The 14,861-nt window shown below is 58.4% G+C and overlaps 2 protein-coding genes across 5 annotated transcripts; one reads left to right on the top strand and one right to left on the bottom strand.

Annotated features, from left to right (window-relative positions):
• The first annotated feature begins 808 nt into the window (after nt 1–808).
• Nucleotides 809–9,451, top strand: ACHE (acetylcholinesterase (Cartwright blood group)). 2 transcript variants are annotated; one of them, XM_033084328.1, is made up of 5 exons: nt 809–874; nt 3,886–5,439; nt 8,001–8,167; nt 9,009–9,161; nt 9,409–9,433. In XM_033084328.1, the coding sequence occupies exons 2-4, from the start codon at nt 3,896–3,898 to the stop codon at nt 9,128–9,130; spliced, it is 1,833 nt and encodes a 610-aa protein (XP_032940219.1). In that variant the 5' UTR covers nt 809–874; nt 3,886–3,895; the 3' UTR covers nt 9,131–9,161; nt 9,409–9,433. The 2 variants fall into 2 exon arrangements, with proteins under 2 accessions (XP_032940219.1, XP_032940218.1); XM_033084327.1 differs by having other exon boundaries at nt 9,009–9,451.
• A 326-nt stretch (nt 9,452–9,777) lies between these two features.
• Nucleotides 9,778–14,646, bottom strand: C37H17orf49 (chromosome 37 C17orf49 homolog). Of its 3 annotated transcripts, XM_033084335.2 has the most exons (6): nt 14,509–14,638; nt 12,544–12,638; nt 10,958–11,059; nt 10,707–10,876; nt 10,013–10,105; nt 9,778–9,913 (listed from the first exon to the last, which is right to left on the bottom strand). In XM_033084335.2, the coding sequence occupies exons 1-6, from the start codon at nt 14,527–14,529 to the stop codon at nt 9,909–9,911; spliced, it is 486 nt and encodes a 161-aa protein (XP_032940226.1). In that variant the 5' UTR covers nt 14,530–14,638; the 3' UTR covers nt 9,778–9,908. The 3 variants fall into 3 exon arrangements, with proteins under 3 accessions (XP_032940226.1, XP_032940228.1, XP_032940227.1); XM_033084337.1 differs by lacking the exon at nt 10,958–11,059 and having other exon boundaries at nt 14,509–14,646; XM_033084336.1 differs by lacking the exons at nt 12,544–12,638; nt 14,509–14,638 and adding an exon at nt 12,376–12,422.
• Between the last annotated feature and the right edge of the window lie 215 nt (nt 14,647–14,861).

Raw genomic sequence — 14,861 nt, forward strand, 5'->3', positions numbered from 1 at the left:
AAAATTCCCAAAAGTTAAAAAAATCCCCGAAATTCCTCAAAAATCCCCAAAATTCCCAAAAACCCCAATTCCCAAAAATTCCAAAAAATCCGAAAAATCCCCAAAAATCCTCAAAAATCCCCTCAAAAATCCCAAAAAAATCCCAAAAAAATCCCCAAAAAATCCCCAAAAATCCCCAAAAATTCCCCAAAAAAATCCCAAAATCCCCCAAAAATCCCCCAAAATTCCCAAAAATTTCCCCAAAAATCCCCAAAAATTCCCAAAAATCCCTCAAAAATTCCCCCAAAAATTCAAAAAAAATTTCCCCAAAAATCCCCCAAATTCCAAAAAAATCCCCAAAATTCCCAAAAAATCCCCATAAAATTCCTCAAAAAATCCCCAAAAAACCCCAAAAATTTCCCCTAAAAATCCCAAAAAACCCCAAAAAAATCCCCAAAAAATTCCCCAAAAATCCCCCAAAAATCCCCCCAAAAAAATCCCAAAAATCATCCCGAAAAATCAAAAAAATCCCCAAAAAACCCCAAAAATTTCCCCTAAAAAACCCCAAAAATCTCCAAAAAATCCCCAAAAAATCCCAAATATCCCCCAAAAATTCCCCAAATTCCCCTCCCCCCCCGCTATAATTTGGGGGTGGGGGTTGGGCAGCGCATCCCCCCTCCCCCTCCCCCTCCCTCCCCTCCCTTCGATGGGGGAGGGGCGGCGCTGCCGCAGGGGGGGAGGGGCGGCTCCCGTGGCCCCTCCCCCTCTCCCTCCCCCCCCCCAATTTATCCCCGCCCCTCCCCCACCCCAATTTTCTCCCCGCCCCTCCCCCACCCCCCCGGTATTTTCCAGACGCCGCCGCCGCAGCGAGGCCGGAGGAGCCGCGAGCTCGGGGGTCGGTGCCGCCCCTCCCCCACCCCTGCGACCCCTCCCCATCCCCCCCCATCCCCTCCCCCACCTCCCATCCCCTCCCCTCCCCCACCCCCGAAATGATCGCGGGGAGAGCGGGAGCGGTGCCAGCCCCGCCCCTCCCCCACCTTGGGGACCCCCCCCATCTCCCCTCCCCCACCCCAGGACCCCCCCCAAGCCCCTCCCCCATTTCGGGGACCCCCGATGGCCCCTCCCCCATTTTGTGACCTGCCCCTCCCCCCCTCGAGACCCCCCCATTGCCCCTCCCCCACTCCTGAGACCCCCCCCCCCCAAAGCCCCTCCCCCATTTTGGGACCCCCCCCCAAGCCCCTCCCCCACTCCCGGGGTCTCTATGGGATCTATAGGGGATGGGGAGGGGTCTCCATAGGGCTGGGGGGGTTCCCTATGGATTTACTGGGGATGGGGAGGGGTCCCTATGGATCTATAGGGGATGGGGGTTTCTATAGGGGAGGATCTATAGGGGATGGGAGGGGTCTTTATAGGGCTGGGGGCTCCCTATAGGGGATCTATAGGGGATGGGGAGGGGTCTCCATAGTGCTGGGGGTTCCCTGTGGATCTATAGGGGATGGGGTGTTTCTATAGGGAAGGATCTATGGGGGAATGGGGTGTCCCTATAGGGGATCTATATGGGACAGGGAGGGGTCTCTATAGGGCTGGGGTGTCCCTATGGATCTATAGGAGATTGGGAGGTCTCTATGGATCTATAGGGGACTGAGAAGGTCCCTATAGGGGGTCTATAGGGGACGGGGAAGGGTCTCTATAGGAGCTGGGGTCTCTATAGGATCCATAGGGGATGGGGAGGGGTCCCTATAGGGGATCTATAGGGGATTGGGGAGGGGTCTCTGTAGGGCTGGGGGGATTTCCTATGGATCTATAGGGGATGGGGAGGGGTCCCTGTGGATCTACAGGAGACTGGGGGTGTTTATAGGGAAGGATCTATAGGGGATTGGGGGGTCTCTATAGGGCTGGGGGCTCCCTATAGGGGATCTATAGGGGATGGGGAGGGGTCTCTGTGGATCTATAGGGGACTGAGAAGGTCCCTATAGGGGATCTATAGGAGATTGGGGTGTCTCTGTAGGCCTGGGGGAGTTCCCTATGGATCTATAGGGGATGGGGGTTTCTATAGGGAAGGATCTATAGGGGATGGGGAGGGGTCTCCATAGGGCTGGGGGGTCCCTATAGGGGATCTATAGGGGATGGGGAGGGGTCTCTATAGGGCTGGGGTGTCTCTATAGAATCTATAAGGGATGGGAGAGGTCCCTGTGGGTCTATAGGGGAGAGGGTTTCTATAGGGAAGGATCTATAGGGGATTGGGGGGTTTCTATAGGGCTGGGGGGGTTCCCTGTGGATCCATAGGGGATGGGGTTCCATAGGGAAGGATCTATAGGGGATGGAGGGGAGAGGTCCCTATGGATCCATAGGGGATGAGGAGGGGTGTCTATGGATCTATAGGGGCTGGGGTCTCTATAGCATCTATAGAGGATTGGGGAGGGGTCTCTATGGATCTATAGGGGACTGGGGAGGGGTCTCTGTAGGATCTATAAGGGACTGGGAAGGTCCCTACAGGGGATCTACAGGGGATGGGGAGGGGTCTCTGTAGGGCTGGGGTCTCTATAGGGTCTCTATAGGGCTGGGGTCTCTATAGGGTCTCTATAGGGGCCGGGGTTTCCATAGGGCCCCTCCCCCCACCCCCGCCGTTTCCGGCCGGGAATTCTCGGCGCTATTTCGGGAGCGGCACCTGCCGGGGGGGGAGGGGCGGGGGGAGGGGCGGGGGTCCCTGGGGGGGGAGGGGCTGGGACAGACTGGGATAAACTGGGACAGACTGGGATAAACTGGGAGGGGGCACCGGGGGCGTCGACCCCAAAAATTGGGGACCCCTCCCCCCTAAATTCCATGAACCCCAAATAGAGACCCCTCCCCAAAAATGGGGACCCCTCCCCCCAAATCCCGACCCCGGGGGAGCCCCAAATTCCCCCTCGACCCCCCCCAAATGGGGACCCCTCCCCAGTTTAGGACCCCTCCCCAAATCCTAAAATCCCCAAATCCCCTGAGCCCCCCAAAACCCCACCCTAATGGAGACCCCTCCCCAATTGAGGACCCCTCCCCAAATCCCTGAATCCCCCTCCCCCCCCCACATCCCCCTCCCCAATTCCAGCGACCCCAAACCCCCCCGAACCCCCCCAAATCCCACCCTCATGGGGACCCCTCCCCAATTGAGGACCCCTCCCCGAATCCCCAAATCCCTGAATCCCCAAACCCCCCTGACCCCTCCCCAAATCCCACCCCTCTGTGGATCCCCAAATCTCCTCATGACCCCCCCCCTAAATCCCACCCTAATGGGGACCCCTCCCCAAATCCCCAAAATCCGCAAATCCTTGAATCCCCAAACCCCCCCGACCCCCCAAACCCCACCCTAATGGGGACCCCTCCCCAATTCCCATCCCCAGGGACCCCCAAATCTCCTCATGGCCCCCCCAAATCCCTCCCCAAATGGAGACCCCTCCCCAAATCCCCAAATCCCTGAATCCCCAAACCCCCCTGACCCCTCCCCAAATCCCACCCCAGTTGAGGACCCCTCCCCAAATCCCCAAATCCCACCCCCAGGGGATCCCCAAATCTCCTCATGACCCCCCCCAAAATCCCACCCTAATGGGGACCCCTCCCCAAATCCCTCCCCAATTTAGGACCCCTCCCCAAATCCCTCCCCAATTTAGGACCCCTCCCCAAATCCCTGAATCCCCAAAACCCCCCTGAGACCCCCAAATCCCACTCAAATGGGGACCCCTCCCCAATTTAGGATCCCTCCCCAAATCTCACCCCTGGGTACCCCCAAATCTCCTCATGGCCCCCCCAAATCCCTCCCCAAATGGAGACCCCTCCCCAAATCCCCAAATCCCCAAACCCCCCTGACCTCCCCCTCCCCAATTCCAGTGACCCCAAACCCCCCTGACCCCCAATTTCTCTCTCTCTCCACAGCTCCACCGCCATGGGGGGTCTCCCATCGCCGCCCTCCCCCTTCCTCCCCCTCCCCCTCCTCCTCCTCCTCCTCACCCCCCACCCCGCGACCACCACCGAGGACCTGTTGGTCGCCACCTCCTCCGGCGCCGTCCGCGGCGTCCCGGTCCCCGCCGGCCCCTCCTGGCGCGCGGCCGCGTTTTTGGGCATCCCCTACGCCGAGCCCCCCTTGGGCCCGCTCCGCTTCGCTCCCCCCCGCCCCGCCCGGCCCTGGGGAGGGGTCCTGGACGCCTCCTCCCACCCCCACGCCTGTTTCCAACCCGTGGACACGATGTTCCCGGGATTCGGCGGCTCCGAGATGTGGAACCCCAACCGGGAGATGAGCGAGGATTGCCTTTACCTCAACATCTGGGCGCCCCTGCCGCGCCCGGCGGCGCCGGCGCCGGTGCTGGTGTGGATTTACGGGGGGGGTTTCTACAGCGGCGCCGCCTCGCTGGACGTGTACGACGGGCGCTTCCTGGCGGCGGCCGAGCGCGTGCTGGTGGTGTCCATGAATTACCGCGTCGGCGCTTTGGGTTTCCTGGCCTTGCCGGGTCACCCCGAAGCTCCCGGCAACGTGGGGTTGCTGGACCAGCGCTTGGCGCTGCGCTGGGTGCAGGCCAACATCGCCGCATTCGGCGGCGACCCCGGCGCGGTGACGCTGTTCGGGGAGAGCGCCGGCGCCGCCTCGGCGGGGCTGCACCTGCTGTCGGGCGGCAGCCGCGGGCTGTTCCGCCGCGCCGTGCTGCAGAGCGGCTCGCCCAACGGGCCCTGGGCCACCGTGGGGGCGGCCGAGGGCCGGCGGCGCGCGGCCAGGCTGGGCCGGCTGCTGGGCTGCGGCGGCGCGGGGGCCGGCGGGGCGGTGACCAACGAGACGGAGCTGCTGCTCTGCCTGCGCGCCGCCGCGCCGCCGCAGCTGGTGGAGCACGAGGCGGCCGTGCTGCCGCAGCAGGGCGTGTTCCGCTTCGCCTTCGTGCCCGTGGTGGACGGCGACTTCTTGGCCGACACCCCCGAGGCGCTGCTGGGCGGCGCCGGCCGCGCCGAGGCCGAGGTGCTGCTGGGCGCCGTGCAGGACGAGGGCACCTATTTCCTGGTGTACGGCGTGCCGGGCTTCGGCAAGGACAACGAGAGCCTGATCAGCCGCGAGGAGTTCCTGGGCGGCGTCCGGCTGGGCGTGCCCCAGGCCAACGAGCTGGCGGCCGAGGCCGTGGTGCTGCAGTACACCGACTGGCTGGACCAGGACAACCCCGTCAAGAACCGCGAGGCGCTGGACGACATCGTGGGCGACCACAACGTGGTGTGCCCGCTGATGCACTTCGCCCAGCGCTGGGCCGAGCGCGGCGGCACCGTCTTCGCTTACCTGTTCGACCACCGCGCCTCCAACCTGCTGTGGCCGCCCTGGATGGGCGTCCCCCACGGCTACGAGATCGAGTTCGTGTTCGGGCAGCCCCTGAACCCCGGGCTCAACTACACGGCCGAGGAGGAGGCGCTGAGCCGGCGCATCATGAGATACTGGGGCAACTTCGCCCGCACCGGGTACGGGCGGTGGGGAGCGACGGAGGGGACGAGGTCATGGGTGATGGATGGATGGATGGATGGATGGATGATGGATGGATTGGGTTGGGATTAATTCCATTGGGTTGGATGAGTTGGGTTGGGTTGGGTTGGGTTGGGTTGAGCTGGGTTGGATGAGTTGGGTTGAGTTGGGATGAGCTGGGTTAGATGAGTTGAGTTGGGATGGGATGAGCTGGGTTGGATGAGTTGGGTTGGGTTGGGTTGGGATGAGTTGGGTTGAGTTGGATGGGTTAGATTGAGTTGGAATGTCTTGGGTTGGGATGAGCTGGGTTGGATGAGCTGGGTTGGGATGGGATGAGCTGGGTTGGATTGGGATGAACTGGGCTGGATGAGTTTGGTGGGATTGGGTGAGGTTGGGTTGGGATCAGCTGGGTTGGATGAACTGGGTTGGGTTGAGTTGGATGAGTTGGGTTGAGTTGGATGGTTTAGATTGAGTTGGAATGTCTTGGGTTGGGTTGGGATGAGCTGGGTTGGGTTGAACTGGGTTGGATGAGTTGGGTTGGATGAGTTGGGTTGGGATGGGATGAGCTGAGTTGGGTTGGGATGAACTAGGTTGGATGAGTTGGGTTGGGTTGGGATGAGTTGGGTTGAGTTGGATGCATTAGATTGAGTTGGAATGTCTGGGGTTGGGTTGGATGAGTTGGGTTGGGTTGGATGCGTTAGATTGAGTTGGAATGTCTTGGGTTGGATGAGTTGGGTTGGGTTGAAATGGGTTGGATGAGTTGGGTTGGATGAGTTGGGTTGGGATGGGGTGAGCTGGGTTGGATGAGCTGAGTTGGGTTGGGATGGGATGAGCTGGGTTGGATGAGTTGGGTTGGGATTGGATGCGTTAGATTGAGTTGGAATGTCTTGGGTTGGGTTGGATGAGTTGGGTTGGGTTGGATGAGTTGGGTTGGGTTGGGATGAACTGCGTTGGATGAGTTGGGTTGGCTTAGGATGGGTTAGATTGAGTTGGAATGCATTGGGTTGGGTTGGATGAGTTGACTTGGGTTGGGTTGGATGGGTTAGATTGAGTTTGAATATCTTGGGTTGGGCTGGGATGACCTGGGTTGGATGAGTTGGGTTGGGTTGGATGATTTGGGTTGAGTTGGGATGAATTGGGTTGAGTTGCAATGAGTTCAATCAAACTGGGATGGGTTGGGTTGATCAAGTTGTGTTCAGTTGGGTTGGGTGAACTGAGTTGGGTTTGAGTTGGTTGGATGAGTTTGGTTGAGTTGGGATGAGTTGGGTTGGATGGCTTGGATTGGGATGGGATGAGTTGGGTTGGGTTGAGTTGGGATGACTTGGCTTGGATGACCCCAGGTGGGTCGAGTTGAGTTGGGATGAGTTGGGTTGGGATGAGTTGTAATGATTTGAGTTGGGTTGGGATGACTTGGCTTGGATGCCCTTGGTTGGGTTGGGTTGTGATCAGTTGGGTTGGGATGAGTTGGGTTGGGTTGAGTTGGGATGAGTTGAGTTTGGTTGGGTTCAGTTGGGTTATGATGACTCAGCTTGGATACCCTCATTGGGTTGTGATGGGTTGTGTTGGGTTATGATGACTTGCCTTGGATGCCCTTAGTTGGGTTGGGTTGTGGTAAGTTGGGTTGAGTTATGATGACGCCTTGGACACCCTTGTTTGGGTTGCGATGACTTGGGTTGGGTTGAGTTGGGTTATGAAGACTTGCCTTGGACAGGTTCAGTTGAGTTGGGTTGGGTTATGATGACTTGCCTTGGATGCCCTTGGTTGGGTTGGGTTGTGATGGGTTGGGTTGAGTTGGGATGAGTTGAGTTGGATTATGATGACTTGGCTTGGATACCCTCATTGGGTTGAGTTGGGTTGTGTTGGGTTACGATGACTTGCATTGGACACCCTTGGTTGGGTTGAGTTGGGTTGAGCTGGGTTGGGTTGAGTTGTGTTGGGTTGAGTTGGGTTGAGTTGGGTTGTGTTGGGTTGAGTCGGGTTGAGTTGGGTTGGGTTGCGATGAGTTGGGTTTGTTGGGTTGAGTTGAATTGAGTTGGGATGAGTTGCATTGAGTTGGGTTGGGTTGAGTTGAGTTACGATGACTCAGCTTGGACACCCTTGGCTGGGTTGTGATCAGTTGAATTGGGTTGAGCTGGGTTGTGTTGGGTTGAGTTGGGTTGAATTGAATTGGGTTGAGTTGCGTTGGGTTGAGTTAGGTTGGGTTGAGTTGGGTTGTAATGAGTTCAGTTGAGTTGGGTTGGGTTGAGTTGGGTTGGGTTGAGTTAGGTTGGGTTGAGTGAGTTGGGTTGAGTGAGTTGGGTTGAGTTGAGTTGAGTTCCGTTGAGTTGTGTTGAGTTGTGTTAAGTTGGGTCGGGTTGAGTTGAGTTGTGTTGAGTTGGGTTAAGTTGTGTTGAGTTGGGTTGAGTTGGGTTGGGTTGAGTTGGGTTGTGATGAGTTGGGTTGAGTTCCGTTGAGTTGGGTTGAGTTGGGTTGAGTTCCATTGAGTTGAGTTGGGTTGAGTTAGGTTGAGTTCCGTTGTGTTGAGTTCCGTTGAGTTGTGTTGAGTCGCGTCACCCCGCAGCGACCCCAATGAGCCGTCGGAGCGCGAGCGCCGCTGGCCGTCCTACACGGCGGCGCGGCAGAGCTACGCCCGGCTCAACGCGCGGCCGCTCGCCGTGGCCCAGGGCCTGCGCGCCCAGGCCTGCGCCTTCTGGACGCGCTTCCTGCCCAAGCTGCTCAATGTCACCGGTGAGGGGACACCGAGGGGACACCGGGGACATCGGGGACATTGAGGGGATTGGGGACGTTGGGGACATTGGGGTCTTGAAGGATTTTTGGGTTGATTCGGGGGGATTTTGGGGTTTTTTAGGGGCGATTTTTGGGTGTTTGGGGGCAGTTTTGGGGCAGTTTTGGGGGATTTTGGGGGTTTTGGGGGTGGTTTTTGGGGATTTTTGGGGTCCCCCGTTCAGATTTTGGGGTCCCCGAGCCGATTTTGGGGTTCAGGGGGAGAATTCCCAGAGTTGATGGAGGAAGTAGAGCAGCAAAATCCCCGTGAGTTTTGGGTGGATTCAGGGAGATTTTGGGGTTTTGGGGGGCGGTTTTGGAGAATTTTGGGGGTTTTGGGGGGGTTTTGGGGGTTTTTCAGGGTGGCTTTCGGGTTTTTTGGGGTCCCCAGTTCTCATTTTGGGGTCCCCGAGCCAATTTTGGGGTTTGGGGGGGAATTCCCAGAGCCGATTGAGAAGACGGAGCAGCAAAATCCCGGCGAGTTTTGGGTGGATTTGGGGAGATTTGGGGCGGGTTTTGGGGTTTTTGGGGCAGTTTTTGGGGTTTGGGGGTGGTTTTTTGGGTTTTTTTGGGGTCCCCCGTTCGGATTTGGGGGTCCCCGAGCCGATTTTGGGGTTTGGGGGCCAAATTCCCAGAGTTGATGGAGGAAGCAGAGCAGCAAAATCCCCACGAGTTTTGGGTGGATTCAGGGAGATTTTTGGGGTTTTTGGGGGCGTTTTTTGGGTTTCTGGGGGTTTTTGGGGTGGGTTTTTGGGGTCCCCCGTTCGGATTTGGGGGTCCCCGAGCCAATTTGGGGGCTCTGCAGGGCCCATGGAGGAGGCAGAGCGCCAGTGGCGCCTGGAGTTTCACCGCTGGAGCTCGTACATGATGCGCTGGAAGAGTCAGTTCGAGCTCTACAGCCGGCAGGAGCGCTGCCAGCCCCTCTAGGGCGCCCCAAAACACACCTGGAGACCCCAAAATCCACCAAGGGTACCCCAAAACACATCTAGGGACCCAAAAAATCCACCCAGAGATCCCAGAAATCCACCCTGGCCTTCAAAAAACCCACCCAGAGATCCCAAAATCCACCTGGAGACCTCAAAATCCACCCAGGGACCCCAAAAAATTCACCCAGGGACCCCAGAACCCTCCCAGGGATCCTAAAGTCCACCCAGGGATTTCCAAAATCCACCAAAGGACCCCCAAAATCCACCCAGGGACCCCAAAATACACCTGGAGACCCCAAAAATCCATCTAGGGAACCCAAAAATCCACCCAGAGACCCCAAATATCCACCCAGGGATTTCCAAAATCCACCCAGGGACCCGAAAATACACCTGGAAACCCCAAAAATCCACCCAGGGACCCCAAAAATCCACCTGGAGAACCCAAAAATCCTGCCCAGACCCCCCCAAAAACTCCCAGAAACCCCAAAATCCACTCCAAAGACCCCCCAAAAACCCCAAAATCAGCCCCAGACACCCCAAAATTCCCTCCCCCAAACCCTCCAGGACCCCAAATTTCAGGGTCCCCCCCCACCGTTATCGTCAGTGTGACCCCAATAAAAACTCAAACCCAAACCTGACTCATGGGGAGACCCCAAAAATGAGGGAGGGGAGACCCCAAATTTTAATGGGGGGTGACAAAAAGGGGGGGGGCTCCCCCAATTTTGGGGGTTTTGGGGTCCCCCAAAAAATTTTGGGGGGGTCCTTGGGGGGCTCCAACTTCAGGCTGTGGAAAAAGGGGAAGGGGTGAGGGGGGAGGTCTCAGGGACCCCCCAAATTCAGGGGGACCCCCCCAAATTTTTTTGGGGACCCCCCCCAGATTTACCTTGGTCGAAGTTCAGCTTTTTGGGGGGGGGGTCCCCAAATCCTTCGACGTCCACGAGGTCCCCGGGGGGGTCGGAGTCACTCGGGGGGGGCTCTGGGGGGACCCCAAAAATTAATGGGGGGGGGGGGCAAAGGGACCCCAAAATTAATGGGGGGGGGAGCAAAAAAAACCCAAAATTAAATGGAGGGAACCTCAAAATTTTAGGGGAGAGGACAAAAAAAACCCCAAAATTAAATGGGAGGGAAAGAGAAAATAAACAAAATTAAAGGGACGGAGAACCAGAAAAATCCCAACATTAAATTAGGGGATCCCCAAAATTAAAGAATGGGGGCAAAGACCCCAAAATTAAAGGGGGGGGAAGTAGAAAAATCCCAAAATTAAATGGAGGGGGTCCCCAAAATTAAAGAATGGGGGCAAAAAAAACCCCAAAATTAAAGGGAGGGAGAACCAGAAAAATCCCAAAATTAAATTAGGGGATCCCCAAAATTAAAGAGGAGTGGTCAAAAAAACCCCAAAATTAAATGGGGGGAGAACCAGAAAAACCCAAAAATTAAATGGGAGGGGTCCCCAAAATTAAAGGTGAGGGGCCAAAAAAAACCAAAATTAAATGAGAGGGATCTCCAAAATTAAAGAACGGCGGCAAAAACCCCAAAATTAACAACAAGGGAGAGGTCTCACCCCCAAAATTCTTTACCTGCCACCTTCAGCTTCTTCCCAGGGGGTCCAGGGGTGTCGTGGGGGGCCCCCCCAGATCCGGGGGGGTTTTTTCGGGGTCCCTTTTTGGGGGAGTCGGCGCCGGGGGGGGGCAGGGGGACCCCGCTGTCCTCGTAGGCTTTGCGCTTGGCCGCCGCCTTCAGCTGCGCCCTGCGGGGGTCGGGGGGGCTCGGAGAGGAGTTTTTTGGGGGGGGGGACACCCCAAAATCGACCCCCCGGACCCCCCCTTACACCGTGCGGTCCTTGATGAGGGCGCTGAGGCGGTTCAGGTCCTCCCCAAATCGCGACACGGCCCCGCGGAGCAGCGACAGCTCGGGCTCCGTCCAGCGGGACCTGGCGGGTTTTGGGGGGGGATTTTGGGAATTTTGGGGGGATCCCGGGAATTCTGGGGGGTTTGGGGGGAATTTTGGGGATCCTAGGAGGAGGTTTGAGGGGATTCTTGGCGGATTTGAGGCGGTTTGGGGGGGTTCAGGTTCTCCCCAAATCGCGACACAGGCCTGCGGAGTAGCGGCAGCTCAAGCTCCATCCAGCGAGATTTGACGATTTTGGGGAGCATCCAAGGAATTTTGGGGGGATCTCGGGAATTTTGGGGGGTTTGGGGATAATGTGGGGGTTCCTAGCAGGGGGTTTGAGAGGATTTTGGGGGGATTTGGGGCGGTTTTGGGGGGTTCAGGTCCTCCCCAAATCGCGACACGGGCCTGCGGAGCAGCGACAGCTCCAGCTTCAATCACAGAGATCCGAGAATTTTGGGGAGCATCCCAGGAATTTTGGGGGGATTCCGGGAATTTTGAGGGGGTTGGGGGGAATTTTGGGGATCCTAGGAGGGGGTCTGAGAGGATTTTGGGGGGATTTGAGGCGGTTTTAGGGGGTTCAGGTCCTCCCCAAATCGTGACACAGCCCTGCGTAGCAGAAGCAGCTCGGCTGCAACCAGCGAGATCCAAGAATTTTGGGGGAAAACCCAGGAATTTTGGGGGGATCCCGGGAATTTTGGGGGGCTTAGGGGTAACGTGGGGGATGCTAGGAGGGGGTTTGAGGGGATTTTGGGGGGATTTGAGGCGGTTTTGGGGGGTTCAGGTCCTCCCCAAATCGCGACACAGCCCCGCGGAGCAGCGACAGCTCAAGCTCCGTCCTGGGGTTTTTGGGGAGGATTTTGGGAATTTTGGGGGGAATTTGGGGGGTCCTGGAGTGGATTTGGGGGATCTCAGAATTTGGGGGATTTAGAGGGGATTGGGGGGGGTCAGGATCTCCCTCAGGGACCCCCAAATTCCCCCGCCAGGACCCCCCGAAAAGACTCAAAATTCCCCCCAAACTCCCAAAATTTGTTCCAAATTTGCCCCAAATCTCCCGGATTTTCCCCCAAAATTCCTCCCAGGGACCCCCCAGAATCCCTCCCAGTTCCTCCCAGTTCCTTCCCAGTGCTTCCAGTCCCTCCCAGTCCCTCCCAGTCCATCCCAGTCCCTCCAAATTCCCTCCCAGTTCCCTCCCAGTTTCTCCCAGTGTTCCCAGTTTCCCTCCCAGTCCATCCCAGTCCCTCCCAGTTCCCTCCCAGTCCCCCAGTTCCCAATCCCAGTCCCTTCCCATCCCATCCCAGTCCATCCCAGTCCCTCCCAATCCCCTCCCAGTCCCTCCCAGTCCCCCCAGTCCCTCACCCCGAGGGGGAGCTGTCAGTCCCGGGGTGCAGCTGCATCGTCAGCTCCCCCAGTTCCCAATCCCAGTCCATCCCAGTTCCCAATCCCAGTCCATCCCAGTCCCCTCCCAATCCCCTCCCAGTTCCCTCCCAGTCCCCCCCAGTCCCTCCCAGTGCCCCAGTCCCTCACCCCGAGGGGGAGCTGTCAGTCCCGGGGTGCAGCTGCATCGTCAGCTCCCCCAGGCGCGTGAAGGCGGCGCCGGCGGCCGAGAAGATCTCCCCGACCTGCGGGGGAAACTGGGAGCACTGGGAGGGACTGGGACGGCAAACTGGGAGCACTGGGAGCACTGGGAAGGGCTAGGAGGGAACTGGGAGGGACTGGGAGGGACTGGGAGGGATTTTAGGGGGTCCTGAGGGGGACTGGGAGGGGATTAGGATGGACTGGGAGCACTGGGAGGGACTGGGAGGGACTGGGAGGGGAACTGGGATACACTGTGATGGACTGGGATGGACTGGGAGGGAAACTGAGAGCACTGGGAGGGACTGGGAGGGGACTGGGGGGAACTGGGAGGGAACTGGGAGGGGATTAGGAGTGGACTGGGAGGGACTGGGAGCACTGGGAGCACTGGGAGGGACTTGGAATGAATGGAAGGGGAGACTGGGAGCACTGGGAGGGGACTGGGAGAACTGGGACAGCGAACTGGGAGCACTGGGAGGGACTGGGGCGGACTGGAAGCACTGGGATGGAAACTGGGAGCACTGGGAGGGACTGGGAGGGGACTGGGGGAAACTGGGAGGGGATTAGGAGTGGACTGGATGGGACTGGGATGGACTGGGAGGGACTGGGAATGAATGGAAGGGGATACTGGGAGGGACTGGGAAGGCGACTGGGAGCACTGGGAGCACTGGGAGGGCAAACTGGGAGGGACTGGGAAGGAAACTGGGATATACTGTGATGGACTGGGAGGGAAACTGGGAGCACTGGGAGGGGAACTGGGAACACTGAGAGGGACTGGGAGGGACTGGGAAGGAAACTGGGAGCACTGGGAGGGAAACTCAGAGGGAAACTGGGAAAGACTGGGAGCACTGGGAGGGAAACTGGGAGGGACTGGGAGGGACTTGGAATGAATGGAAGGAGAGACTGGGAGGGACTGGGAAGGCGACTGGGAGCACTGGGAGAACTGGGACAGCAAACTGGGAGCACTGGGAGGGACTGGGAGGGGGACTGGGAGCACTGGGACGACAAACTGGGAGCACTGGGAGGGACTGGGAAGGACTGGATGGGACTGGGATGGACTGGGAGGGACTGGGAATGAATGGAAGGGGATACTGGGAGGGACTGGGAAGGCGACTGGGAGCACTGGGAGGGAAACTCAGAGGGAAACTGGGAGAGACTGGGAGCACTGGGAGGGACTGGGAGGGCACTGAGACCCAAACTGGGACCAGTAACACCCCCCTGACCCCCAAACTGGGACCAGTAAGCCCCGAACTGGGACCAGTAACACCTCACTGAGATCCAAACTGGGACCAGTAACACCTCAATAAACCCCAAACTGGGACCAGTAACACCTCACTGGGATCCCAAACTGGGACCAGTAACAGAACTGGGAGCCAAACTGGGACCAGTAACACCCCCTTGACCCCCAAACTGGGACCAGTAACACCTCACTGAGATCCAAACTGGGACCAGTAACACCTCACTGACCCCCAAACTGGGACCAGTAACAGAACTGGGATCCAAACTGGGACCAGTAACAGAACTGGGATCCAAACTGGGACCAGTAACACCTCAATAAACCCCGAACTGGGACCAGTAACAGAACTGGGATCCAAACTGGGACCAGTAACACCTCACTGACCCCCAAACTGGGACCAGTAACACCTCAATAAACCCCAAACTGGGACCAGTAACACCTCACTGAGATCCAAACTGGGACCAGTAAGCCCTGAACTGGTCCCGGACCCCCCGAACCCCTCGGAACCTTTCATGGGGGTCTCACTCCCACCCCGACCCCTCCTCGCCACGGACCCACCGGAAGTGGCAGCACCGAACCGGAAGTGGCTCCCACCGGGTACCAAACCCCCCCCACATCCCCAACAAAAAAACCCCAAAAATTCCCAAATCCGCCCCCAAATCCCCCCAAAATCTCCTCACTTTAGTGGACGCTGACGTCATGGCCGCCGTGCCCGGCCCCTCCGGCCGCCGCCGCCGCCGCTCCGGCTCCTCGATGGTGGCGGCGGGGGGGAGGGGGACGCTCTGCCCCGCGCCTCTCGCTGGCACCGCCGCCCTCACGAGGCCACGCCCCCTCCCCGCTCTCCCATTGGTCACTTTCTAAGCCCCGCCTACTTCCGACTCCCAACTTCCGGTTTACCACTTCCGCCTCCCCACTTCCGCTTCTCCACTTCCGCCTCCGCGGCCGCTCCGCCCCGCTGTCTCGTTGCTCCAAGTCCTCCAGCGCCCCAAAATCGCCGTTTTTCACCCCAAAAATCCCCTTTTCCCCCCAAAAA

Source organism: Catharus ustulatus, chromosome 37 (assembly GCF_009819885.2).
Source record: "Catharus ustulatus isolate bCatUst1 chromosome 37, bCatUst1.pri.v2, whole genome shotgun sequence".
Lineage (NCBI taxonomy): Eukaryota > Metazoa > Chordata > Aves > Passeriformes > Turdidae > Catharus > Catharus ustulatus.

What these genes read in the sequence shown, in the direction of transcription:
- ACHE (XM_033084327.1), top strand. Translation starts at nt 3,896, where the DNA reads ATGGGGGGTCTCCCATCGCCGCCCTCCCCCTTCCTCCCCCTCCCCCTC. An exon ending in GGCAACTTCGCCCGCACCGG is followed by an intron (nt 5,440 to 8,000) that starts GTACGGGCGGTG and finishes GTCACCCCGCAG; the next exon opens with CGACCCCAATGAGCCGTCGG. An exon ending in CAAGCTGCTCAATGTCACCG is followed by an intron (nt 8,168 to 9,008) that starts GTGAGGGGACAC and finishes GGGGCTCTGCAG; the next exon opens with GGCCCATGGAGGAGGCAGAG.
- C37H17orf49 (XM_033084335.2), bottom strand. Translation starts at nt 14,529, where the DNA reads ATGACGTCAGCGTCCACTAAA. An exon ending in TGACGTCAGCGTCCACTAAA is followed by an intron (nt 12,639 to 14,508) that starts GTGAGGAGATTT and finishes TTTCCCCCGCAG; the next exon opens with GTCGGGGAGATCTTCTCGGC. An exon ending in ACTGACAGCTCCCCCTCGGG is followed by an intron (nt 11,060 to 12,543) that starts GTGAGGGACTGG and finishes AAAACCCGCCAG; the next exon opens with GTCCCGCTGGACGGAGCCCG.